Here is a 26,547-nt window from a genome sequence, read left to right as displayed (position 1 = left end):
GGTCGAGGACCCCTCGCTTGGAGCTGATGCAGATGATCGTAAAGAAGTCGCTCATGGAAAATGGGGCGGCCAGGCAGCTGTGTCGCTGCCAACGAAAGAGGCTACTCTTAATCTAGGCAATGAAACGGGGCCCCAACAAGTCGGTACACCGAGAGATGGCGACGCCAACGTACCTTTGCTAGTGTCGAACATGACCTCGTTATCTGTGACTACTCCCGAGAAGGACAAGCTGATCGCCTTGTCTGTTGATGCGCTAGATGCCAGCCCCAAAATGTCAAGCTCACTGGCGTTGGAGCGGGAGCAGTTGGAGAAGCGCAAGAGACAGATGGACACGGCAAACGCAGTGGCCGCTATGAACACCCGATTGAGTCAGCTGGGTTTGCTCAAGTCGGCTCAGAAAACAACGCCCCCAGCACAACCAAGGCAAGAAGACAAAACGACTCTAGATTCTGCCGCAACGCTGCCTGTGCCCGCAACCGCGAAATCTGTGAGCTCCACCGCCTTCAAATCGTCGATTCCAGCTCCTAAACCAATTACCAAGGAAGCCACAGTACTTGCTGAAAGCAACGTCGCTGGTACGCCACCTACACCCTCTTCTAACTCGGTAGTGAACTCAAATGAGGCGCTGCGGACGCAGGTGGCTGAGTGCAGCATCAGTAGCAGCGACGAAAACGCCGATAAAGTTACGAATGACTTGGTGGATCAAGCTCTGGGTGTATTGAACAGTCAAGAACCGCCAATGCCACCCCCAGTGAACGATCAAGTAACTGCATCGTTGAGTGTGCACACCCAGGGCTACGGCTCGCAAACAACACGGCAGGTTGGCGAGTCAATTGACTTTAAGTCTCGACCAGCAAACGTTCCGACGCTGGAGGTTGATGCGTCTCTGAGCTCGTTCACGATGGGGTTTAAGACCTCTCCTCAGCCTTCTCAAGACAGTACGAACGCGGATATCGTGAAGCGCAGCGTGGCCGTGAACGCAAGCGTGGCCTCCTCCTTGAGCGCCTTCACCGCTGGCTACGGCGGAGAAATCAAAGCTGAAAACTCCAAAGCTGCACCCCCGTCAGACGTGTCAGTGGACGAGTCCATGAGCGCGTTCACCATGGGCTACAGTGCAGCAGCCGTCAGCCCAGTAAAAGTTCCTGCCCAGATTCCAGTTGACGTTTCCCTGAGTAACTTCACGAGCGGGTATGGCGTTGCCAAAGACGACGCCAGCGTCACACCGGAAGCAGTGCGGCCTCCCAGCGTGGCGTCGGCCAACGGTACGCCCAGCACTGAATGACCGGTACCAAGTGCCAAGCTAATTTGTGTTTTGTTTGTGGTGCAGATGCCATCCACGCAACAGCCTTAGAAGCTCTCGGGTGAGCACCATTCTAACCAAAACTTCAGTGGGTCACTTGACTGACAATTTGTATCTGTGCATGTACAGCAATTTGTATCAGCCGCTGGAAGATGCTGCGATGGCGCTGGAGAAGGAATTGGCGACAAGATCAAGTCAAGACCCGAAGGTTTTCGAGATCCGCGCGCTCATCGAGTCCTTGCGCTCGGCCATCGCCGACTTGGCATCGCCAAGTTGAAGTGGAGTGCTTTTTTTTTCTTGTCAAAAAAGCACATTTTACAGAAAAGCTCTTTCCACCAATCACTCGCGTCTATCCGACGGCGGGCCTTTTTGCGCCAATGAGAAGCTGCTATGCACTTTTATGTTCACGATCTTCCCGTCCAAACCGATTCACTTGGTTCCCCTGATGCGCCTTCAGTTGACAAGTTGCCAAGTGACAAGCGAAGGTATCAATCGAGACGATGGCGTCGGACGACACGGAGAAGAAGCTGGACATGACGCTGGACCAGATCGTGCAGGAGCGCAAGGTGGACGCCAGCGCCACTGCCACCGCCAACGCGGCGGGCAAGGCTAAGAGCACGTGGGTGGAGGGCTGACGTGGCTCTGTAGAGGGGGATGGAGGGGGCACTGATGGGGTGCTGAGCTGTTGAGCAGGAAACGCGCCGAGCGCATCGCGCAGTCGAGTCCGTACCCGGCCAGGCACGCGCGTCACGGTACTCAGCAGCAGCAAGCTGGTCCTATTCTGGAGCAGCGAGGTACTGATGAGTGCTACGTATTGCAGGTGAAGACGACGACGTGGACATGGAGCAGGCGGCGGCCGTGGGCTGCCGCGTGTACGTGGGCAACTTGTCCTGGAGCATCAAGTGGCAGGACCTCAAGGACCACATGCAGGCCGCGGGACCCGTGGAGCTCGCCACGGTGCTCGAGTCGAACGGCCGCTCCAAGGTGCGTCGCCGTCGGAGTGGAGACTATTCGCTGGAGCTTGCAGCACCTGACTAACTGAGTGTTTGTATTGCAGGGATGCGGTATCGTCACGTACGAGACGGAGGAGGCGGCGCAGAACGCCATTGCCACGCTAAACGACACGGAGCTGGGCGGACGCAAGATCTTCGTGCGCGAGGACCGCGAGGCGCAGCCGGTCTCGGCGGTCAAGCCCAAGCGCGGCTTCCGCGTGTACGTGGGCAACCTCTCGTGGAACGTCAAGTGGCAGGAGCTCAAGGACCACATGAAGAAGGCGGGCACTGTGGTGCATGCGGACGGTGAGACCTCGACAGGGATTTCGTGCGCTGCTGCTGGTTGAGAGTGGTGCAGTAGCTGAGGGTTGATGTTGCGATTAGTGCTGGAGGAGCCCAATGGCCGCTCGAAGGGCTGCGGTCTCGTGGAGTACGCCACCCAGGAGGAAGCCGCCAAGGCTATCGCTGAGCTGAACAACACGGAGCTGGAAGGCCGCCTCATCTTCGTGCGCGAGGACAGGGAACCGGAAGGAGGCAGCATTTCCAAGTTCGCCAAGCGCGCTGCTGCCCCCCGTGGCAGCGGCGAAGGTCGCCAGCTCTACGTCGGCAACGTGAGTGTCTTTTGTCGTGGTCAACCCCGTTTGGGATATTGGTGCTGACAATTTCAGTTTGACTTTATTGTGTAGCTCCCGTGGGAAACGAACTGGCAGCAGCTGAAGGACCTCTTCCGAACTGTGGGTGACGTGGAGCGTGCCGACATCGCGGAATACCCTGACGGACGTTCGCGTGGCTTTGGTATCATTCGCTACACGAATGCTGCGGACGCTTGGCAGGCGATCGGTAAGTGAATCCCCGCCTTGCGAGAGTATTAACGTGTTTACTTTACTGATCTCCATCGACTTATGGCACTACAGAGCGCTTGAACGGATTGGAAATAGAAGGCCGTCTGATTGAGGTGCGCCTGGACAAGAGGGAGTAGGCTTCTAGAGTGCCGAAAGCTCGCGAGGAATAGGAGTGGTGCGGATAGTGCAAATGGGCTTGTTGCGTCAAGATGAAGTAACCTTCAAATAATACTCCAGTCGAACTACTGTGCGCAAATGCTTGAGCTTGCTGTAGCAGTGCTTGATCAGCACAAATAGTCCGCAATGATGTCCCGAACACCGAGCGGAAGCTCCACTTGATTACTCAGACCGTTCACTGCTAACTCGACACGTTCTCGGTTAGCCGCGAGGAATTCATTGGCACGATAGGCTGCACCTCCAGTACACCCATAACACGAATGGTTAGAACAACTCATGTCAGCAGAAATTATACTAGTACGTAGTTCACCTGCGAGCATTTCAAGGATGTCCAAACGTTGCCAATCTCGAGCAACGTCAATCGGTGTGGCCCCAATATCGTCGGCAACGAAGAGGTCGACTCCCGAATCGAGCAGCAGTCGCACGAGTTCCTCGTGCCCATTGCGGCAAGCACAATGAAGTGGCACTTGTCCCTGCAACACCAACATTTAGCGACTAATACACCGTCTAGCGCTTTTTACCAGCGTACATTGCTGTCACGCGACTCGACGCTGGCTTGATTAGCTACCAGCAGGCGAGCCGCATCAATTCGCCCCCACGTGCAGGCTGCATGGAGCGCCGTTTTACCCTGGATTTCATTCAAGGCAGCTTTACACCTTCAGCAAACGATACGAAGTAGAGAATGGCGACAACATCCATGACCGCACGTCTTGCTGTTGTTGATCCACGTTTGCCCCACTCGTTAGCAGCAGCTCCAGCACCTCGAGGCTTTCGTTTTGGGCAGCCATGTACAGGGCGTGGCTTCCTTCCTTGTCCAGCTCATTGATGTTCAACTTCTTCACGATCCTGGCAAAGAGCGACAAACCTCTCAGTAGGACTGCAAGCGTTGAGGACACTGACAATGCACTACCACTGCGGTGAACTAACCAACGCCTCACTACTTCCACTTGGTTGAGTGAAGCCGCATACACAAAGGCGTCTCGAGGCTCGTAGATGGCTTCAGCCAGGAAATCGACATGAAAGGTCTGCAATAGACGCCAGCTAGTGAGAACACCACGCGATCTACGCTGCAACGCAAGCCAAGACCGCATACCTTTTTGTGGGGTGCGTCAAACCTGGTCCACATCGCGGATCGTTGCGCCTTTTCACAGGTGGAAGACCTGTGCTCCGGCAAAAAACTTGTAACTTTCCAAAACCGGGTACCAAACCGGGTCTCTCTTTCTTAATTGTAATGTTTAAGATAATATCTGCCGGAATCGGGTTACCCGTCGATAAATGCTAAGATTTATGCACATTATTTACCAAAGGTTGATACTAATCGTTTATTATTGACCAAAACCTGCATTCAAACACTTACGGACGCTCTAGTAGCGTCATGGCTTCGCTGAAGGCGTATCAATTTGAGCCATAATCGACCAAGCTTAGCTGAAGATGAACAACATGACTTGTCTAGCTGCAGGCTGCATTTTTTTACATGTCAATTTGCTCAATACCCAATCACTCTTAGCCGAAGATGCCCAACCTCGTGTCTGTCGCCAAACCAATCAGCTCAACTCGACGGTGACACGAGCAACGCTCGTTTGAATAAGACTTTTTTCCCTGCGTTGAAGCACCCACTTCCAAGGAATTGGCCCATTAGCGTATATCACATTCCGCGATTTATCCCCCAAGCCCTCAAGTTAAAAGTTTGTTTGTTTGTTTTGTTTTTGAATTGAGGATCGTTGCTGTCACTTAGCTAACATCCTCAAGTTAAATGGTCAAGATAAGCGCACCATGCGTCTCTCCTTCGCTCCGCTACGGTAGCTCTCTCGTCTGATCGTTAGCACACAACATAGTACAAAAATGAGCACAGTATACCTTACCTGCAAAATGAATGAAATAGCTCTCTCGTTGCTGGCGCCAACGCAGCCATTGGACGCTGACCAGGGTGTTATGTCACCGATGGCCTCATCAGACCAGGCACCTCAATTGGTGACTTTCGGTTCCTGAGAACCCACCACAATAAAGAAGAGCGGGGCTTGCTGGTTACTAGCCTCACAAAGGTTTGGCTGAAACATCATTTCCGTATCGATACACTTCGATGTGCGCAACTATTTGTTCAAGTACGCATTCTCGGGCAGATGCTGCGGCTGCGAAGCAGGCGCAGTAGATGCCCACGTTAGAATCAACTAGAGAGTTGGGCTGGTAGTGCTTTTAATGATTAAAAACAAAAACAACTTTGGGATTTACTCAATTATTATCCGTTATCATCGTCCATGAAACTATTCGTCGACCTGTGTACCCTCCCGGAGCAACGCTCCGGGTTGCCTATTCAAGTGCTGCAAAAACGACCTGTGATTTGTGCCCCATGGGGTACAGTGTACCCCATTAGTACTTTCCAGTACTTAAGTACTGTGCCTTTTTGGCTAAACAGACCTCAAAACCTATCACTTTTACTACTGAGTTAAGGATACGAAGCAAAATAAGAGGCTCCACCCCCAATTTGAATATTCGGAGGGATGGTGTTCCGACTCCGCTTTTCAAAAGAAAGCGATAGCGCTTTTCCAGCCAAAGCCCCAGATGGCAAACAAATCACCGCCATTCGGGACTTTGAGCGAAAACGAGAGCAAAACCGGAGGGACAAGGCATACGAAAAACGGACTCCGCTTTTCGGGCAGGTTAAACTATAACGAATTACTGATCATCTCCCTTGTAAATGAAAATCGGACTTGAAGTCCGATTTTGCCGTCGGCAAATTAAATGAGAGGCACAATAATGTGGTTTACCAAATGAAGGGCTGCCATGGCGCGAAATAAGCTCACGTGATTGGTCACGGTTTTAGGGCTAGGGGCAAAATGTCTTCGCGGCAAAAGGTCGGTGCCACGCAAAGTGACTTTGCCACCCTGCCATTGCCGTAATTTACAACCACACCCAGCAATCTTCGCCGGCTACAATGCAGATGGAGACGCGAGTGCCTGCGCTTCTCGGCTTGCTATTGCTCGTTCTGACCCTGGTGATCCTCCCTGACACGCGCCGTCGATGTCGTAAGCGCGAAAGTCTCAACTGGGAGACCCACGCACAGCTGCTGGAGGAAGAAAGAGAGTTCCAGAAGTGCTACAAAATGCCCCGCCCGTCCTTCATGACTTTAGCGGCTAAGCTGGAGCCATATCGGACTGTGAACGAGCAGCAGTCCCGAAATCGGACTGACGTCGAGCCTGTAACTCATATCAACAAGCTGCACATGCTGTTGCGGTGACTGAGCGGCGGATCCTACCACGACATTCGCTCTAAAAGTGGGGTCAGCGTTTCGGCATTTTTCGACTGTGTCCATGAGGTTGTAGAAGCCATTATCGCGCATCCAGACTTGCAACTACAATTGCCTACAACGCTTGCTGCACAACGCCATGCTGCATGTGGGTTCAAGAAGTTCAGCACTTCCAGGGTCATAAAAGGTTGCGTCGGTGCTGTAGATGGATGGCTGTGTCCAATCAAGGTGCCGAAGAAGAAAGAAGTTACGAGGGTGCGCTCATTCTTTTCTGGACATTATCGGAGATATGGAGTAAATGTGCAAGCCTGTTGTGACCACCTGAGCCGTTTTACTGCTGTCACTTGTTCGAGTCGTGGATGAACGGGGGATTCAGTGGCCTTTTTGAAGTGGAGATTGTCTGCTGTGGTGGATACATTTCCGAACGAGCTATACCTGGTGGGCGATAACGCGTACACGAACACTAACAAGCTACTGACCCCGTTTCCTCGCCCAAGAATCACCACGGCATACCATGACAGCTTAAATTTCTACCTAAGCCAACTTCGCATCCGGATTGAAATGGCTTTTGGACTGCTCGTTTGCAAATGACGTGTATTCAATGCACAACTAGAGAATGCATTCCGGCGTGTGCCACGGACGATACTAGCAGCGTGTATTTTGCACAATGGTGCATTAACATATGCCTGATCGAGAGTGCAAGTTATCGGGTCGAAGAAGGTGAAGACTTGATGGATGGACTCGCAGCAGTGTCCACAGCCGATGAACCCCCGCTGGATTTATCAGTGGTTTCGCAAGATAGTTCTCGCTATCGTCGCTAGTACGGCGCCTCCGATTTGGCAGCTGATACTGACACGTACAATTCGTCGGAGTGGATTCGTAACGCTATCGTCGGTTTTCTAGAGCGTGATGCAGTGCTGCGACCCCAACGCAATCGGATCCGACGTTCAACAGAAGCCCAAGAAGGGTAACTAGAAGTACTGTATCGTTTTGAAGTTAAATAAAAGGTTTCGTTGATCCTTTTTTTAATGCTAGTGTTTCATCCTACGTCAGCTTTGCGAGAGCTGAATTGAATGCAAGCGTTTGCCGCCTTATTCAAGAGCCGCTTGACGGCTTTCATAGAGTTGTAAGCGCTGCTGATAGAGTGCAAGGCCATTAGCCAGCGCAGTATCCGTTTGTCCCTCTTGCTCCACCTTACGCTGTCGCTCTTTGACCTGTTCAATGAGGTGGTGCAGCTTACCAATCCGATCGATTAGCATGTCTTCATCTTCAGCTTGTTTAGCCGCAGAAACATTCGTAGCAGGAGCGGCAACAGGAGCGGCAACAGGAACGGCAGCAGGTGTTCGGCCACCAGCGACGATATCGGCCAGGCGATTGATAGTTTTTAGGATGCCGTCTTGCCATTTCGAAGTTCTACCGGTGGTCGTGCCGTGAATGGAATACTGCAGGTCGAGCGAAGCCACTTCGCCTTCCTGACGCATTCCACCGCGAACATAGTCTCGTAGCTCCGGCTTAATGTCCAGACACGCTTTGAGATATAGGATATCCAAACTCCCCTCGTAAAAGTAAAAAAAAAACTCTTCGGAGTTTTATCCAGACACTAAGATCTTGGCATCCGCCTTGCCATATTTGCTCATCACTTTTTTCCACATGTCGTACAGACGTGCAGCATCGTGCATCACGATATAGGCTAGATTGATGCCCTCGAAACGAGGATCGTCGACTACGAAGAGCCCATTATAGTCGGTCTTTTTATTGCAGAAGTGTCTTTCCAAAGCCGTATTCTGTAGCCCACTTCACCAGCATCTATCTCGGCACGGGTTGCAGTGTCTTCCGAAGAAGCAATTCGGGAAGCGAAATAGTCCGAGAAAATAATGTTAAGCAGCCGGATGCCGCAATGCTTGGTCTTCCGCAGACTTGGCTCGATCAGGTACTCGTCGTCCACCGTCGACTGGACCGCCATGCGAGCCGCATCATGGCCCTCAGCTGTTTAACCTGCTCTGATTTTGGCATTGCTCTCGTTAGACGTAGCCTTCTCTCCATGCACTCCTCACGAAGCTGCACCACAGTCCAAGTGTCTTAGTCATTGCACGTCGGCGGTGACGCTTTACCAGGGTTCTTCACAGCCCAATTTGTTATGGGGACTAAATTTGCAGGTCTCGAAACTACTGCTGCTGGAGCTTCCGGTGCTGTCGCAACCTCAGCGGCGGCGTGCGCTTCGCCCTCACCTAGCACGAGGTCGATAGTATCGAGAAGCTCTGCATTTGTACGTGGACGAGCCCCCGGTGCAGTATCCGAAGTCGTCGGAGTTGGGAAGACAGACACCAACTCTGCAATCTCTGCAACCGTGGATGTTGCCGCAGACTTGCATGCCGATGCAGCGGCGATGTGTGGTGCTGGCAGCGTACAGGTAGCAGGATCGGACGATAGCGCAGCTGGAGATGACACTGGTCGTCGAGATTGGTTTCAATGTTTCAGCTGGTTGGTGTAGCGCTTAAGTGCCATCAGAGCGTCTAGCGCTCGGTCGTACGATGCAGCTCCTTGAAGGTGGAGGGCATGGCACCAAGGATACTCGAACGGTATCAATGTACAGACTTCGTACTTGGGCTGGTGTGGTGATGCAGGCCAAAATTGTTATGTAGTACGAGGATAGCTAGAGGCTCGAGTGTCTAATGATAGTATTAGCGCCCAGGCGCAGAAAAAACTTCAAATACTCATAAATTCTCCATGAGGTCTCAATTTGAAGTAATACCTAGTACTTTGATGTAAACGCTTCACTCTCAACAAAATGCTCAAGATGCTTTTCACTAGAAATACATATGAGACCTAAGTTGTTTCGCTCCTTTACAGATAGTCTTTCAAATGTCATTCTGCCCATCCCTACAATTCAGTCAGAAAACAGGGAAGCCCAACCATAGTCTATGCCCCAGGCTATCTTCTCTACTTTGCAGGCGATCAATTCGTTCACAAATAGTTCAATTCAAAGATAAGACGATCCATTTACTCGTAAGTATTATTTGTTCAATTCTAAGACCGCTCCTAACCGTGTCACGCCACGCCACATTAGTCGTCTCGTGGTGGCACGGATGGCTTTGTGTTGATAGAAATCAGATTTGCCACCAAGTGACATACGGTAATATATCTGGTGACACGCGAAAGAAATCATCTGGCCATTTTCATTCTGACAGAGTAAACATCATCATGCCCAGGAATAGCAAACGCCCCAAGAGCACTTCCTCCTCTAGCAGCAGCCCAACGAAGTCTGCCAAGACTGCACCATAAAATGCTCTATCAAGTGTGGTCATGCAACTCGTCGACATGTCGAGCAACCGGAGATCAGTGCACTTACTATGTACGGGCCCATTCTTGAGAGCAGAAGGACACCCATGCTTTCTACGAGTACGGCCGATACTCAAGTCCTATCGGATCACCACCCCCTCGACCTTTTACCTGTTCCATGAAAGCAGAGGTCCGCAGCATGACCCGCAGTTTCATTAAACCAGCTCGGATTTGAAACGAGATGGTTGATCGCTTCGGTCTAACTGCGGCAACAGTGCCTGTTTTGAAAACTATCCAAAACTTCGTCTACAACTTCAAGAAGTCCGTACTGTTTCACTCAGTGGTCATTGAGGATGTCGCAGCTCAAGCTCGCAACTCACCATACATCCCCAATCTTGACGGAACCACAGCTGTTTCATTTGGGCACCAAGTTGACCGCGGCGGCAATCCAATCATAGGGGATGGAATCGACGAGGACCCCTTTGTGTTGGCCTTCTCCACCAAAGCGCTCTTGCTCAACCTCGACCGCGATGCAGCGCCCTTTGTATTTCACATGGATGCGACATGCAAGTGGACAAAAAATAAATTTCCGCTATTCGTGAGTGATGTTTCGGACGCAGCACGCTCCTTTCATCCAGTAGCCTTCTGTATTGTTTGTCAGAGGACGGAGATTCAGTATTTTGCAGCTCTGCGTGCTCTGACGGACAAGTTTATTGAGGTGGTGGAACATGAAGGGCAGATCCAGTACTTCATGGCGGACGCGGAAGATGCACAGTACAATGCGTTTACACCCGCGATCGCACCTGTCATGGAATCTTCGTACTTGGTGTACTTCTTTCACGTTATTACAAATGTGAAAGATAAACTCAAAGACCTCAAAGTGTCCAACCACGGAATTCACACGGCCTATCGTCTGATTTGCGAAATGCACTACGTACGTAGCAACGCCCTACTAAGCTGTTAAGAAGGATGCGCTCTCGCGATGGTCGGACATTGAGACTACAAGAGTTCAACACTTACTTCGAGATTTAGTGGCTGTCGTCCTGTTACTCCCTGTGCCAGTGTTTCTTTTCACCAGTCGGATTCGCAAAGGCAAACAATCCAGCTGAAACCTTCAACAGCTGATAAAGCGCGACTACAGTTTGAAGGTGCGACTTAAAGTCGGAGAATTGGTTGATAAGATTTCGGCCCGTTGCAACGACTGCGTTTTCAACCAAGGCTCGGCTGACCAAGAAATTGGTGGTCAGATCCAAGAAAATATAAGTCACCGGCGCTGCTAATCACGGAAAGAAAGTTTGATATTCGATTTTTACTCTATCAATTGGAAACAAGTGATGATATACTCATCGTGTGCAGCCTTAAGAATGCCGATGACTTCGTAGATGTTCAAAGCCGGGGCAAAGTAAACAAACGCAGGATGGAGTGTGTTGGACAGCCTATCTCGGGGTGGGAAGTGAGCATTACCCAGCGTACGTGCCCATGCCGGGCATCTTACAAGTATGGGAACTGTGCCCACCTTGTGGTTGCTTTGAAGACGCGAAATGTAAGCATTACAGGTCGGAAGGACCGCAGAAAGTTTGCATACCGCGGTGACACTGGTTCGGATGCCGTCAACAATAATTCTGCTGCTACGTATGGGCGTGGACGCGGTGGACGTGGAGGCGGCTCCCGCCGTGGGGGCTGTGGACCTCTCACAAGTGCTTCAGGTAGAGGTAGAGGTAACACTCCAGCCGGTGGTGCCACTTCTAACACCAACCGGGGCGGCTGACCACCGCGTGTTGGGCACGCACTCCCATTTGCATGACGCAGGTATAGGTACATCTCTTTAGTATTGGCGGACGAGATTTATCCTTTCTGTAGATTCTTCACTAAAAAATCATTTCATTCGATGCAAGAAAATGTTTAGAAAACGTTCCGTTCAATGGACAACCACACATGCGATGACCAAAGCCGTAGAACGTTGCACAAATGTAAAAAATTGCGAACAGGGTGCCTGCAGACATATATCGATGATGTGGTTATGACGCTGTTGTTAAAAATGCGTAATCAAGCACTTAGTTGAGTAGTTCCTAACAGGTAGCAATTTTAAAATAACTGTGCTGACAACTGTCTGACCAACAGCTCATACATCAATTTGAAATGCACCACACCACTAATTTGTAAAATTGAATGCGGGGTGCCTCACAGTGCTCATGCAGTAATCAGGTGCTTTGAAGAGTATTCTTTTAACTTTTCGCCAAGTACGCATATCAGCCGGTAGATAGCTTAACCGTCGCCGACGACACACACGTCATTTTTGCAGAGTGCCTCACAAGCCACCTATATTTGAAACTACGGCGAACAAAATGTTACAATCGCGCCATTCAAAGTTATCGAGATAGTCGGCTCTAAAGTTGACCAATCAAATTTCGTACTCTGGATAGTGAAATTTTGAAAGTGAAACTTACTCGTAGAAAACGGAAAGCACTTTAATACGATTGCTTTTAGCGAGAGCTTTCCGATAATGTACGCTAAGCATTTTTTGAGAAATAATTGAAGTCAACATTTCGATGCAAACAAGGGCTCAAAATGTGCGCCAAACAGCGCTCTTCACGATTAAGCCACTAAATTGTGATTCGTACTTAGGTTCCCAAGTAATGTTTTGTTTGCCGCAGTCACATGTTAAAATTATGAGAAGTTGGAAGGACGGATTCACCACACATCTTCCATCTATCTTCTCATTCAACGTATGTGTAATTTATCGCATATCCAAGATCTTTTTTCCTGCCGTATTGTGTGATCTCTACTTACCAGCATCTCGTAGGTTCGACTTAACACTTCTAGCGTATGCAATACTTGCTTTACGCTTCATATTACGCTTTCTCGACTCCTGGCCATTCTTCCTCCGCACGTGAAACTTAGGGTGTGCCTTCATCATAGACACTTTAAAGGTGGTTATCTAACGGTGAATTTCGCTTCCGCTGTAAACACGCCCATCAATGGCACTGTGGGCGACGAGCACACGCGACCAGGCTTCAGTACAGCCTTTCCGACCGCCGGTGTTAACCTGTGCCGCGTACCGGTACGAATTGACCATATCATCACGAAGAATAAAAACAAACCCATCGATGCCCCCCCAGCGCACGCTAATCGGTGTCTCATCTTCGTATCCAAGTAGGCTAGAATGGTGTACCACTACGACAGTAGGGGGGTTGGGCCATCCGATTAAAGTCTGGTGAGTCGTCTCCAAACAAAAAAAGCCTCGCCGCATGGAACGTTTTAAAATATACCCAAGTTTCTAATGTTGGGGAGAGGGACGGAGGGATGTACGCTAGAACACACCCATGATCGACATGAGCAGGGCTTTCACGGTTCCCCGATCGCAAACAGCACTCGCGTGGAAAACAGTAGTCTTGGCTACTATACCAGAAGAAAGTGGTCCTTGTACGCTGGAATATGCCAGGTGCACCGGTCATGCAGAGCGGAACCGTTCACCTTTATTTCCTCCTCAACCTGCTCCTTAATATATGCTTGAACGTCGTCCCTTTTGAATTCTTGGTGTAGGTGAGCAATTGTGGAAGGTACAAGTTGACCGTGTTCCATGCGAACTAACGCTTGGTGGGTGTCCCGGTAGACAAGCAGCGGTCCTTCACTTGTAGCCGCCTCCAAAACACTAAATCCACCCATAACATAAAGGCTGCGCGGAGCCTCGAGCTTTGTAACTAATAGTTTTCGGTCGTATGACACGTCACCAAGTTCACCTTTCGTTACGAGTTCCCTCAAGATGTGTATATCTTCATTATCCATTTTTCCCATACACGTACGCGAGTTTTCAATTTACTATGAGGTACGGTATCAATATGGGGCTTCATTTCTACTTTTACATACTTAGAACGGAGCTCTAGTATTCTTACTGCTGATGTGCAAATAAGAATTCAGGTGGGTCGCGGCTTGCTAGGAAAACAACCAACACGACGCACTAGGCTGCAGCGTCCGACTACAGCATGGAGTCCTGCGGGTGCTCGTACCAACGCCTTCAGATGCTACGATAGTTGAGCTCTATCAAAACCCACACAAACCCTATAACTGCTACTGTCACAGACACGTCGTATTTCTTGTGGCAAATCTGTCGTAAGTTGTGGAGACGTTAGGGTTGTCTCCGCAAATTGCGCGACATGGAGTCGCTGCGGCGAAAATTTTACGCGCTGAAGAATGCGCGGAGACCGACAGGTAAGCTATGCTGTGACGTTATATCTATGCATGATATACTAATATTTTGTTTGACGTTATCGCCTACTATATAGGTGATCCCGCATGCCCACCTGATGTTTCAACGAGCTAAAAGGATATTTAGAGAGATTGAGGGCAAATGCAGCGTGGTGCACCTAGATGATGATGATCACGGCTCAGTCTCAACTGAGACCAACTGTGAGAATGCTGTTCCTTCTAAAATTGTTGTTCCCGCTGATGCTGAAGGATTTGCAGTTGCGGAGGCCGATGAGGATATATCGCTGAGTGGGGTGGTCAGGTTCATGCTGCTTGTGATGAGGCGGACGTTCATGGCGCTACTCCCACGTTCACCACAACTTCTGAGGACCATGATGCGCCCCGTGCCGATAGTAAGGTGCCTGACACGAGGACCAAAGGGGTTAATATACAATATTGGTGCACGCTTCACTAATAATTTGTTACTGAACTACATGATCTATTATTATGTAGGTAAATTAAAAGCACCGTCTTTCACCGGTAAAACCCCAGAGGAATTGGCACAACTCAGAAAGCTGTTAAAGCGACAGCGCGACGATAACCCGGCGATGTCTCAGACAGCCAGAACGCGAATGAAAATTGACAGCGTCCTGGAAACGAGGACGCAGCCAAGCCTGGAGCTGCCACAGCTACTGCTTGTGATGGAGAAGCGTGCCCACCAGCGCGAGCTCCAGTATCGCCAGGAAAAAGAGGCTCGAGAAGCCCAGCGTGAAGCAGACCGGCTGCGAGTCCAAGAAGAACGCGGGCGCCTCAACAACGAGCGTGTCGAGCGTGACGTTCAGCGTCATGAAATGCTTATGACCATGCTTGCTGCCGCTTGGCTAAGAAATAGATTACGGCTGGTAAGCTGCTCAGTAGCTAATATATATACAAAATGTGAACCTGGCTGAAGTTGATTTACTTAAGACCGATCTAATCTGATGCGACGCACGCGAAAGTTGTACAGCCTGTAGATATTATCCAGGCGCACATGTCGTTTGTTGGCATTATACGGTAGAGGTAGAAGTAGCCGACTGTAACACTTAGAAGCTGATCCCATCCCCCACTCAGCTGCTTGACGCAGAGATGTTATTGCGTTGTGCAAAGCGATCATTTCTAAACGGCAACCCGCCGAAGCTTGGTCGACATCCCCGTCCTTTAGCGGAGCGACTATCTTGACGATTGCCTCGCGAGCCACTGGAAAAGCGGAGTCGGCGGCAACACCGATTCCAGGCACAGTAAAGTAAAGGTCGGCGAGTTTTTCTTGTAGTTGACGGCTTGTTTCGCCACCATTCCATGTACTCAGGCAATTATGGCGCCCCCACACCAATGCGCCATCGACACCGTAGCACAATGTACCGGTCACCAAAGTGCTATGAAGCCAACCAACAAAACCAACTTAGTTTTAAGAAATAAATATTTGCCAAGAATGCTACGAACCGTTGTTACGAGCACTTAGCAAGTCAACCCTTGTCGGTTCTTGTACGCGGTAAGTCGTGCCATCAACGAAGCCCCATATTCCTTCGACCAGCGGTTCCCGTGCTTCAGTTAGACGCGATCATTCGAGTTGCAGTTCCTTTGAAGGGAATCGGATGCTTGCATTTGGTAGATCGTAAAGACAGGCACAAAGTACAGTTTCCGCTTTAGCTAGGACACGCGATAATGTAGCAGGAGGAACTCCAAAAAGCTCGCACAAAATTGTGTTTTCTACAGCTACCGTGTAATAATCCAACAAGCAAGCGAGTACAGCATGCTTAAAATGAAGTTGGGCGGCCGGCCAGGCTTACTAACTCCACTCTTAACCACATCATGCACACTAGACGCCTTTTATTTAGCACTCAAATGACTGGAGATCAACGGAAACAGCTGCTATAAACCTTCCACGATCATGACTTGCATTTGGAGTGTGCCGAGGCGCCTTAGAAGGTTTGATCAATGCATCAACCGTTAGAACATTGCGATAAAATCTAAGCATACACCGCAACCGTAGGCGTAGTAACACTCACTTCTTCATACGAGTTTTCTGAAGCTCGCTGGCCAGCACGAGCTGCCGGCTGCTGGCCACTCGCATCAACCCGAAATGCTGTTGCTCCTCTCCACCAAACCTTGATGGAGTGTAGCCATGTACTCAAATGTGCTGATTTTGGTCCGGTTGATGCATAGTATCAAATGCGAAGCAAATTGGGGTATATTTGACACACACACTGGGTTTTGCGACAGCGTTTCCGTTAGTTTAGGAAGCGCTCCAGTCTCGCTGCTGAAAATGTCGGCTATGCTCGCGATTTAGACCTGGGTGAGTTCGTACAATAGCCCTCACTTGAGCACTTGTCGGTCCCGTTACGGTGGCGCAGCCTCACTTGAGCACGTGCCGGTCCCGTTACGGTGGTGCAGGCTCGTGGACGCAGGCTATGGGACTTCACGGTATGTTGACCGTGGATATGGTAACTCGGTAGATTGACCGTTTTATGGTAACGCGGTAGGTGACACCACGCCTATGAAATTCGTTGCTTCACCCTGTTCATACCAGATACCCCAAGCCCCTCATATCACACGTCAGGCACTCGGTCCAGAGTTCAGGGATGTTGCTCAGAAATAAGGGTTTTTCCCAAATGTTGGCCACAAGCGATACATGTATGCTAACGAAGAATCTGTATGCTAACGAAGAATTTGTACCCCAGCTCTAATTTTTGGGTTGGTGAGTCCGTAGCGGTAGCGCTTCGGGTGTGGACACGATGCTGAACGGCGAACTTGCGGGTGAACTTGTCTAACAACTCAATTACGTTCCCTCCGTCCGTCTCATACTGAGGTTCAGGGCAGGACAGGTTGCTACTTCCATTCCAGATACGAACTTCGTGACGCATCACTTTGAACACTCGCTTGACTGTATCTGTGTGCTCAATGGCGTGTTAACCAGTACTAAATTTATGCAGCCGCATGCAAGCGTGAATCACATGAACTGAGTTCGACAACTCACACAGAGAGGCCTCTTAAAAACCTTCCATTTGTTGACTAATAAGCCAATGGTGATCTCGATCTGGATACGACGCTGGCTCGAATAAAAATGGTAGAAGTCGCACGCTTGGGTTTCCCCTTAGCTGCACTAAAAGGCATCAGCACTACACGCGACGGAGGAGACGCATTATTACCGATAACGAAGTATTGACCTCTAATATCAACTAGTACCCTGGTCAAGGACAATGATTAAATACAATAGAGCCATTGGGGGACTTAAAAAATCATCCAAATCACATTTCTTCGCAATTTGAGAGCAATTATGCGTTCACCTACACCTCGATTTGCGTTGGGATTGTGAGCGCCTAGAACATCAGCAACATGTAACCACAAAGTAGGCACGTTTAGGCGGCAGCCAATAGCCTACGGAGAGGATTGGAACTCTACCGCTTAGCCGAAACCACAATAGATACAACGAGCTATCCGATGATATGTTGTACAAGGTATGAAAACGATGAGAAGTGCATCAAGCAGCATTAGCAAAATCACTCGCAATTGGCAGACACCAAAATCGGCTCTGCAATTTACGACCGCCTTTGCGAGCGCATCGGTGCATTTTACTACAGGATATGCATTTGTCGAACTTGCGATTTTCTAGTCAAATCTAGCCGCGTTCTCATTGGTGTTTCTCCATGCGACACCGATTTATCGTCGTGCGACGATTTGAGCAATTCCACATCGCCACATAAGCGTCTTTTTTGTACATCGTCGCGTGCGACCATCTACCCCGTAAACCAATCAGGGGCGGCTATTTCGTCGCATATGATGGAAAAACCCGGTTGAGAATGGACTTTACTCTGCATGGATCCACTTGTCAACGATGAGACAGACAATTTCTCCGCGGCTCCTGTATCCGTCATACCTTCTTGGCTACGATGCTACCGCGACAATCAGAAGCACCTAGACCAGGCTCTCTTTTTGGTGGAAGATAATTGCGGCGTCAACCGCCACCTTGCAACGCTGCTAGGCGGGTGTGCAAGTCACTGCCTAAACACAGCCGTCGCCGCACGGCTAAGCGAATGCGCGGTGACATGGTGCAGGCGCTGATGGTCAAGCAACGGACCCTCCACCATTTTGCAAACTCCGGTTAGTACTTGCATATTTCCTGATATTTAATATGATTTTAACTCAAATCGCCACTTTGGTGCCTGTAGGTTCAAGACCAACCTTCGACCAATCATCCATCAGCAAACTCACTGGGGATCGACCATTACGATGGCGAACAGCTACTTCGAGCTTCTACCACTTATCGACGCTAAGGACGAAGTGCTGGCTACGCTAATTCCTCCGGCAGCATCCAAGCGGCGGTTGCGGGACCTGCTCGACGAGCTGAAGAAGGGCGTGACGTCCTTGCTGAAGGCATTCCAAGGCACGGACGCAAACCTTCTTCCGGCCACGTCTAGTTCGACGGACCCATCGCCGCGAAGCCCTTGTTGGACCGCTATCTGGGTTCGCTTGTGTCAACTACGCGTTATTGGTACAATCAACGATATTATTTTATTTGTATTATATTGTAGCTCTGGGGCCGAAATTATCTACAACTCCGACTTCGAGACAGGCTGCGTCCGGGTGCTCAATGGGCAAGCCAAGCGGTTGACCCGAGCTGGAGCGCTTCTCAGCGGCTCATTCAGCCGACAAGGGTGCACAAGAAGAGAAGGATGAAGAAGCCAGCACCGCCTTCGCGGAGCTGGAGCAGAAATGTCGCCGACTGGAGTACGCGCCAAGGACGAGTGTGAGGTCGAAATCGGCTGCTCACTCCTGCAAATGGAACAGCACCAGGACGCTGTGGAGAAGCGCCCGATTGGCATCAAGTTGGACATGGAGCGCTGTGCCCAAGGGAGGAAGTGGTAGCAGGAGGAGCTGCTTCAAGTGGACAAGCTGCTGTCGCTTCAGACGTACATAAACCAATGTATCTAGTTATTTTGTATGTGATTGTTTGACCTATGGATATCCGGGGCTGTTGCGTTCCAACTTACCAATCCGAAATCTGAGCTGGGCAACATCACCCAGATCATAAAGGAGCAGTTCGACTTTGTCTACGGAGATGGACATGGCATGTGTTACACGCTGGATACGCGTTACCTGGGCGCTGGTACAATGCTAATAGACGGGACCAGAGCTTCAGTACGGAGTGGAACGGGATCGAAAACGAGGAAGCAATAACGATGGGGATGACTAAGTATCTGGGATACCCGCGCGACAACTCACATGAAGCCAAGCTCATTCACAAGAATCAGCCGTCCGTTATCCAATACTGGAACGGTATGTCACAGTTCCCTCTACTACGTGAAATCGCTTTGACAGTGTTCTCGGCAAGTTGCTCCAGTGCGGATGCGGACAGCAACTTTTCGGTCTACAAGATTGTCGATGCTCAGGCGAGGAGGAACCACCTTCAGGCTGCATCAGTCGAGAAATCGTGTTCCTGGTTTTCAACACTAGGAACTTTGACAACACCGACTTGACATTCTACGAGACGGTTGAGGATCTGGCGGAGGAAAGCGAGGCCGAAGTTGTCAACAACGTGGATAGCCATTTCGAGTAGTACAAGAAGTAGTTTAAGAGCTCGAGGTATTCCGGTAATACATGCGCCTCGTTGGCTGTGTTGAGACGTAAAATGTATGGGTCATTTTGGTGGTCCAAACTGAAACATAAAATGATGTTTGACAAACCGTCGGATATCTTTTATCTATAAAGGTTACTGCGATGTTCTATCGATACAAGACCGAAAATTTCGCTCTTGTTTGCACGCTATGATTTCGTGTAAAAACATTGAACTTTTGTTGACCCGGACATTTTCACATGCTTTCGAAGGTGTGTGCAAAACTGACATACCTGTTTTCGGCGAGTTGATCTTGAAATCTAAAGATAGACATCCCATGAGTTCATTTGGGTTCACAAATATTCGTATTCAATACGTTTGTAGAGGAAAGTACTTGTTGTCATCACTTCATTACCATCATTTGAGCCATAGTATATAACATATGACACTTCATATTATTTATGCTAAAAAGCACAAACCGTAGCGTACGAAGCACCTTCACCTTCCGGAGCACAATGAAACGTGAAAGCCAGTCTGAATTTCCATTTGAATTTCCATTCAGACTGGCTTTCACGTTTCATTTGAAACTCCGGAAGGTGAAGGTGCTTCGTACGCTACGGTTTGTGCTGAATTTCCATTCAGACTGGCTTTCACGTTTCATTGTGCTCCAAGCTAACGAAACCACGGTTCCCATTAATTCGCGCCAGCGCCAAACCGCTCGCTTTTAGCGTATCAGTGGTCTCTTTTTTCACCCACAGCAACCGGCCCCGCGCCCTTTATCCACGAAAAAGACGAAGGCGACAATAGCAATCGCGAGGGAAAACGAAGTTAATATTTTTCTACGGAAGAAAGTGTTGGTGCCGACACTACCGCTGCTATTGCAGAAGAGTACGCAGTGACATATCTGTGGACCAAGCAGTAGGTCAACAGCGTAGCCTTCTTCCTCGTGAAGTGGGACAATTTTGACGAGCTGCAGTGGAACTCTGAACCCAGCATTAACGATCGCTAGACCGAGCACCATCACGGGTCAAGCCACAACAAAGAGGGAGAAAGACACACGCACCGAGATACTGTATGGAGCGCCTTGGATTGCGTCGCGCTGTGCCGTCTTCGCTGCATACAGAATGGCCTTGGTAGTGTCGGTCGACAGCGTACAAGCGCCGGGGAACGCCTAGGGTATCGGGATAGGGGAGGAGGCCACGCGACCGTTCCTTAGGAGCCTACAGCGATTTGTGCGAGTCGGCACAGTCCGTTACATCTTCGCGGTAGGACGGTGCTGGTGAGGGCGGAGCTGGGTCCACCGGTGACGCAGCGACGACTGCGTTGCGGGCGGAGCCGGTGGTTGGGGCTCTTGCTCAGGCAGTGCGGCCATTTTTCGGCGACTCAGCCGATGCTGGCATTGGCTCTGGAGAACCACTGTACGAGGGGGCGGGGGAAGCGTCGGTGGCGGGACATGAGACATTCAGATCTCCGGGCGGGGCGGGGGAGGAAAGTCGATAGGCAGTTCATACTAGACCGCAAATCGAGGAATTATTGTTTTGCAAACACGTTAATGTGCAAAAAAGGTTCCCTTTCACTGCGAAAGGGTTAAGCAGCACGTTGTTGATCAACGCTGTGAAGGTCTTGTTACATTACATACCTGCCCTCTTCTTTTACGTATCGATTGAATAAGCACTACCGCACTAGACCACACAACATATGCGCTGATGTACTCCAACATATAATAATGTTAACCCCACCCCGGGGCTTTTTCGGTCTTTTGGCCCCCCAGTCTGAGCTTAACAAGTTACAAAATTCATATCTTAATTTTAATATTACATAGATTAAGCATGACGTCTTTCTATGAATTGCGGAAAGCCAATCCATTATCGACAAACACTTACGCACGTTGCACAATAAAATACACCATCATGCAAAGGTAAACCGTTGACGAGCCATTTTATCTCAGCACGTCAGGGGTTGTATATTGGGTTAAATAATTTGGTTTTAATATAGGTTCAACAATCAACTTAAGGTTTACCCTTAGTCAGCTGTAGAATATCGGCTTCCTCAAACTTCAAAAATGACATTGACCAGAAAAGCACGCTTGATAGTCCGGTTCATAGGGAGCGCCTTTAGGCAACGACCAGACAAGCCGTAGAGACAACAGCATGCCTACAGCTAAAACGCAGCGCGATGTAGACTAATTGTAGATAACACCTGAGTTTACAGCGGGTAGATTAGAGTTTCGCCCACCTGCCTTTTATTTTGTCCAATGTAGCCTTTAACACTGACATCGATACGCGCAATTTCATCAACTACAAGCCAGCAATATTTTACTAATATCAAACCTGGCTATTGTTGCTGCTGTTTTCACCTGAAGGTTCATTGCATACTGATTGGGGGAATTCACTACTAATCTACCGATCAAATTCTATACCAAACTGACGGCAGCAAGCTTCCAAGCCTCGCTGCAGCCGCAGCTTCTTTTTTTTCAGTTTCCCGACTAAACTAGACATGAACATTAATTTAATCTATTCGCTGTGGATCCCAATATATCATTCAAGATTTCGTACATTCATTGGCCAAATTGGCTATCTACTTCCATAAGGTAGCTCTGCGGGACCCACCTGTAGTATACCCCACCGTCCCGGATGGCGCCATCCTCCCGTGCATGCTGCTGCAGGACACCAGGGCCTCGACCACACTGAAACTACAAGACAGACACAGACAAGCTGAAGTATCCCCGATGGGCGTTCGGCACTGTACAAGTAGAACTAAATCACCGTCATCAGAGTATCCTGCCAAACAAGTGAAAGGTGCGTGGTGTCGACCTATCGGTTGGTCTTCGAACAGCACGGGCAGATAGTAGTCACTTAAGAAGTGTTTCGCTGAAATTAGTGCCCCGAAGTATTCCCGGTTGCACGTGAGAACGTGGGCGTTCTCGCAACAAGGGTCCTTCCTAAAAACCGCCGTACGTTCGTTTATGTGAGCAAATATGCTAATAATGTAACTGGCTACTCGATTGCATATGATCTGCTGGAGCACTTGATCCAGCGCGGTGAGAGGGGAACGTTGGGTACATATAACGTCGTAAGGGCACAACTGTAATATTATTTTCGACACGTTTTCAAGAAGGAATCATGAACCGCTGGTTTTATGTCCCAGACAGGGAGATCCTGCAAATTGTGATGGAGATCCCACAGATCGAACGATCCCGACGAGTAGGGTAACCACTCCCAAGTAAGTATTTTGTACTTCATTGTTTTTTTACATACTGTAAAAACTGTAATTACCCCCGTGGGGTATTGCAACAGTACCCCCCTGCCAACCTGGGGCATTATTACGAGGGGCACTATTAAAGGGAGTGGGGCACCAAAACTAACTAGCGTTAAAAAGTCTATTTACAGAATAAATTTGACAGTAATCACTGGCATTGGTAAGTCGACACATTAATTTGATGACATTGGTAAGTCGACATACAAACCTTAAGATTTTGATGTGAAGTATTAGGAATTTTATGGAAAAATCAGAATCAAGCTCAAATTTTTCAGATAAAAGGTTAGGGTGGGGCTCTATTTGATGGTGGGGCACTAAGACGTCAAATTCCATGGGGTGGGGCACTATCAGAGAGAGGGGGCATAATTACAGTTTTTACAGTAGAACCGGAACATACATTTAAATTTGCGTGTGCAGGCACACGTGTTGCACGTAATTTGATTGACGTGCTAACCGAGACCAGCATAACTTGCGCACGTTGCACCAGCAAAATCAAGACATTGACATACTGCACCATGGACAAAAGATACCGTGACATTTTCAACCTCGGATTGCCTACCTCTTATTTCGTACTCATACATGTTGTTATTCGTGTATCTAAATGAAATCTCGTCGTGCTTCTCAGGCGTTGGGATCAAAACCCAGTGGCTCTCATATGAGCAAGTAGTATCTGCGTCGGCTACCCGTGTCAACTACTACTACTACTAGTGATACTACACGCTAGCGCCACGACCGTTCAAACACGTTTCACCACAGCATTCAAGAGCATCGTGCTGGAGGTCGGAGACAAGGCACATAGATCACAGTAGAGCGTGCTTGCCTTCTTAAAGCCACATGAATCATATGCGGTGGCGGCTGGTACGGTTTTGAAGGCCTTTAGGCACTTAGGCATACGCAGAAGCTGGGAAAGCTGGGTAGCCTAATCGCGTAGTTCCATGAATGTACTGAGCGCGGCGATGTTGTCGATTCCACGCTACCTTCTGCATTGACAGCGTACACACGGCTAAAGCCTGCGCGCAATCGACTTGTAAATGCAGTACAAAGGCTAGCTGACAGACAAACACAAAGATATCCATGCAGCATAGCATATTTCACGCATCATACCACATCGTCTATCAATACAGTGAACAACAGCATACTATCAAATGGAGTGAACCTCTTCGTTTATAATTGCGTATCATGAGCGGTGCCGATGTTAGTGTTGCCACGCTATTACATTTGACGAGAGCACTTCTACGACATGAATGACACAGAAGGCTAGTTGGTGAAGGCGCTGAGCCAGAACGGTTCTGCTTAAGCATTATGGCGGTAGTACAAAAGCGCAGGTAGGGATACTACAGCTACAAACAATTGCCCGCTACACACATTATACATTCAATATCGAAAAAGAACAGCATGGTTCACAAGATTTTTTTTTAATTTTATTTTTATTTCAGCTAATGCGGAACAACGTTTGATAAGTAACAGTGGAAAATAATCTGATCTCTAGTCAGATTGGTCTGTTCGTATCGATACGAGATCTACGCTTCAATTCCAGTGGTACTGGGAGTTTATCGTGCCTATCCGTTGCCAGGTCATAAATCACTTGTAATTGGCATCAGGCTATTGGGTCATAAATCAACACCTAAGGTTAGGCGCTTACATGTATTTGCAATTAAGGGTGACTGAACATCTTCATTGTCGAGGGTATATAGCACATGTTCCAGCTTGGCGTAACCCCTCATTCACTATCGTCGGAGGGTCATGCTAGCGATATTCAATTATGTCGGAGCAGTGGACATCACTTATGTATGGCGAGGCGGCATCCTACACATCACAGTGTCAAGTTCAGGCCACTCGTGGTAGCGCTCGTGGTGGTGGTAGTCTACAACAATAACGACGTCTATCTACTGCGGCTCGAGATGCAGCCGCCGGCGCTTCGGCAGCTTCAGAGAAGAAACGTTAGATGCGGTGGTCGGTATACCGTAACGTCTAGACTGAGATCTGTGGTGGCTGAAGCGAACGACAGTGGCAGGGGAACAAGGTGATAAGATTATAACCGGTATTGATTAGGTTGCTTTTGCCGTAGTCTAGGGATATACTGCGCCACCACGTCAGGAGGCAAAGCGCTGAGTGGATCGAGAGTGGGCTCCTTGTACTGCACGCCAACTATGCACTCGAATAGATCGACCCGTTCTTGCTCCATTCGCTGTCGAGCTCTTCCTCGATTCCTACGACCTTCATCGTCTGTCAAATTAAAAATCTCCACGACTCCAGTCAAATCAATACCCCCCCCCCCCCGCGAGCTGCAGGCGAGTCTCATCCTCTTTCTCAGTTCCCGCCGCAGTTGAACACGGCGCTGGTGTAGAGCTGCCTGCCATCTCCGGACGCGCTGCAACCTTTTATGTGGTAGTTCTTGTATGACCACAACAGGCTGGGCGTGAGGCGCGATGCTCGGCTGCCGTGGATTCAGTTGCTGTTCTTGTGGCGGGGGATCATGGTCCCCCTGAACATCGTTTACACGAGGTCGCTGCACTATTTAGCGATTTTGTATGTTCCTGCGCTGACGAGGTTGCTGAAAGGCGTGTACATGAGGTGCACCACCCAGCAACTCTCTGTGATTGAGCAGCTCGGACTCGAGGACACGCCGTTCTTGATAGAGAGGAACTTGACGCTGCTGCTCGGCGGTCAGCGACTGTGCGGGGCCAACGTCTCCTCTCGCTACTGCGGTTGACAAGCTTGCTGCTCTTGACAGGTATGAGCGCGTCGCGGCTGGTAGTCATCCACCGGACCCTGTCGGCCGCAGTGGGCCGGGGACCCATCGTCAGCATGACACTGTCGGTTGTGGCAGGCAGACAGCTTGCCTTCATCCAGCTCCCGCCGGCGAGTCTCATCCTCCTTATCTTCTATGGAATCGACCGGTCACCTGCGCTGTTGCTCGTCACCGGCTTGACGTTACCAGCGGCGACGCTGCTATTGTTGTTGTTGCCACTGCTGACGACGTCGACGCTGCTCATCCTCCACCTGGAGCTGCTGAATCGACTCAATCTCGTGCTCGTGTGGGTCTGCATTCGGACCGAAATATCTGGCCTGCCTCTCATTAAGCCACGGCCGCGATTGCTGCCGTCAGATTCTCCTGCGGCGGATCGTTCTCAGGTTCCCCATGGGCGACTGTTCGTGGACCGAGGAGGGGGCCCAGAGCTTGACGTTGTTTCTCCGCACAACCACCTCTATTAGTACTTGCAGTAATTACCGCCCAACAGCATATAAAACTTATCGAGCTACCAAAGCGCCGGCAGAGACACGTCGAGCTACAGTAGATAGACGTTATCACCGTCATTGTAGACAGTCACCACCACGAGGGCCACCACGAGCATCGGGAAGGAGTGCTAGGCGAGCCGGTCCGCTGTCGAATTGTTGGGATTGGGCCGCGTATCGCACACGCAAGCACATGGTTTGTAATAGATAGTCGAACTATGCTCCGGCGCCTCCGCCGACGTGCGAATGAAATGCCGGGATGGACGGTATGGGCCATTACATCGGAACGAATATTGAAGACCGTTAGCTTAGCTAAATGAACTTAATATACCTCACCTGCAAAGTGAAAGTGACATGCAAATGAATTTAGAGGGGCTTCATTACAATAGCCGGAGCTCCATGTAGGAGTTCCAACATCAAAACGACACACCGAATACATAATA

At 49.6% G+C, this 26,547-nt stretch overlaps 11 protein-coding genes across 11 annotated transcripts; 8 read left to right on the top strand and 3 right to left on the bottom strand.

Annotated features, from left to right (window-relative positions):
- Positions 1-190: 190 nt before the first annotated feature.
- PHYSODRAFT_247544 (hypothetical protein) lies at positions 191-1,577 on the top strand (the record flags this gene model as incomplete). The annotated part of the gene is made up of 3 exons (XM_009540520.1): positions 191-1,262; positions 1,346-1,361; positions 1,430-1,577. 3 exons carry the CDS (start codon positions 191-193, stop codon positions 1,575-1,577), a joined length of 1,236 nt encoding a protein of 411 aa, XP_009538815.1.
- Positions 1,578-1,800: 223 nt separating this feature from the next.
- Positions 1,801-3,387, top strand: PHYSODRAFT_348578 (hypothetical protein; the record flags this gene model as incomplete). Its single annotated transcript, XM_009540519.1, has 7 exons — positions 1,801-1,919; positions 1,994-2,094; positions 2,121-2,284; positions 2,358-2,598; positions 2,677-2,903; positions 2,979-3,132; positions 3,207-3,387. 7 exons carry the CDS (start codon positions 1,801-1,803, stop codon positions 3,269-3,271), a joined length of 1,071 nt encoding a protein of 356 aa, XP_009538814.1. The 3' UTR covers positions 3,272-3,387.
- Positions 3,388-5,180: 1,793 nt separating this feature from the next.
- PHYSODRAFT_289203 (hypothetical protein) lies at positions 5,181-5,460 on the top strand (the record flags this gene model as incomplete). Its single annotated transcript, XM_009540518.1, has 2 exons — positions 5,181-5,292; positions 5,354-5,460. 2 exons carry the CDS (start codon positions 5,181-5,183, stop codon positions 5,458-5,460), a joined length of 219 nt encoding a protein of 72 aa, XP_009538813.1.
- Positions 5,461-6,092: 632 nt separating this feature from the next.
- Positions 6,093-7,146, top strand: PHYSODRAFT_320040 (hypothetical protein; the record flags this gene model as incomplete). The annotated part of the gene is made up of 3 exons (XM_009540517.1): positions 6,093-6,106; positions 6,552-6,910; positions 6,932-7,146. The coding sequence occupies 3 exons, from the start codon at positions 6,093-6,095 to the stop codon at positions 7,144-7,146; spliced, it is 588 nt and encodes a 195-aa protein (XP_009538812.1).
- A 500-nt stretch (positions 7,147-7,646) lies between these two features.
- PHYSODRAFT_320039 (hypothetical protein) lies at positions 7,647-8,518 on the bottom strand (the record flags this gene model as incomplete). The annotated part of the gene is made up of 3 exons (XM_009540516.1): positions 7,647-8,111; positions 8,157-8,303; positions 8,351-8,518. The coding sequence occupies 3 exons, from the start codon at positions 8,516-8,518 to the stop codon at positions 7,647-7,649; spliced, it is 780 nt and encodes a 259-aa protein (XP_009538811.1).
- A 1,557-nt stretch (positions 8,519-10,075) lies between these two features.
- On the top strand, positions 10,076-10,798 carry PHYSODRAFT_307622 (hypothetical protein; the record flags this gene model as incomplete). Its single annotated transcript, XM_009540515.1, has 1 exon — positions 10,076-10,798. The coding sequence occupies one exon, from the start codon at positions 10,076-10,078 to the stop codon at positions 10,796-10,798; it is 723 nt and encodes a 240-aa protein (XP_009538810.1).
- Positions 10,799-11,194: 396 nt separating this feature from the next.
- PHYSODRAFT_376475 (hypothetical protein) lies at positions 11,195-11,374 on the top strand (the record flags this gene model as incomplete). Its single annotated transcript, XM_009540514.1, has 1 exon — positions 11,195-11,374. A coding segment is annotated over one exon (180 nt), but the record flags the coding sequence as incomplete, so codon positions are not given.
- Positions 11,375-12,616: 1,242 nt separating this feature from the next.
- Positions 12,617-13,620, bottom strand: PHYSODRAFT_320038 (hypothetical protein; the record flags this gene model as incomplete). Its single annotated transcript, XM_009540513.1, has 4 exons — positions 12,617-12,756; positions 12,778-12,975; positions 13,007-13,205; positions 13,399-13,620. 4 exons carry the CDS (start codon positions 13,618-13,620, stop codon positions 12,617-12,619), a joined length of 759 nt encoding a protein of 252 aa, XP_009538808.1.
- Positions 13,621-14,025: 405 nt separating this feature from the next.
- PHYSODRAFT_307619 (hypothetical protein) lies at positions 14,026-14,995 on the top strand (the record flags this gene model as incomplete). Its single annotated transcript, XM_009540512.1, has 3 exons — positions 14,026-14,043; positions 14,118-14,921; positions 14,972-14,995. The coding sequence occupies 3 exons, from the start codon at positions 14,026-14,028 to the stop codon at positions 14,993-14,995; spliced, it is 846 nt and encodes a 281-aa protein (XP_009538807.1).
- PHYSODRAFT_533481 (hypothetical protein) lies at positions 14,981-15,445 on the bottom strand (the record flags this gene model as incomplete). The annotated part of the gene is made up of 1 exon (XM_009540511.1): positions 14,981-15,445. A coding segment is annotated over one exon (465 nt), but the record flags the coding sequence as incomplete, so codon positions are not given.
- A 2,840-nt stretch (positions 15,446-18,285) lies between these two features.
- Positions 18,286-26,239, top strand: PHYSODRAFT_342136 (hypothetical protein; the record flags this gene model as incomplete). Its single annotated transcript, XM_009540510.1, has 8 exons — positions 18,286-18,472; positions 18,702-18,802; positions 18,844-18,914; positions 19,178-19,332; positions 19,446-19,591; positions 25,260-25,533; positions 25,602-25,909; positions 26,192-26,239. 8 exons carry the CDS (start codon positions 18,286-18,288, stop codon positions 26,237-26,239), a joined length of 1,290 nt encoding a protein of 429 aa, XP_009538805.1.
- Positions 26,240-26,547: the final 308 nt, after the last annotated feature.

Source organism: Phytophthora sojae (genome assembly GCF_000149755.1).
Source record: "Phytophthora sojae unplaced genomic scaffold PHYSOscaffold_15, whole genome shotgun sequence".
NCBI classification, from domain to species: domain Eukaryota; phylum Oomycota; class Peronosporomycetes; order Peronosporales; family Peronosporaceae; genus Phytophthora; species Phytophthora sojae.
Note: the sequence above shows the minus strand (reverse complement) of the source record. Positions and strands in the feature narration are given on the sequence as shown.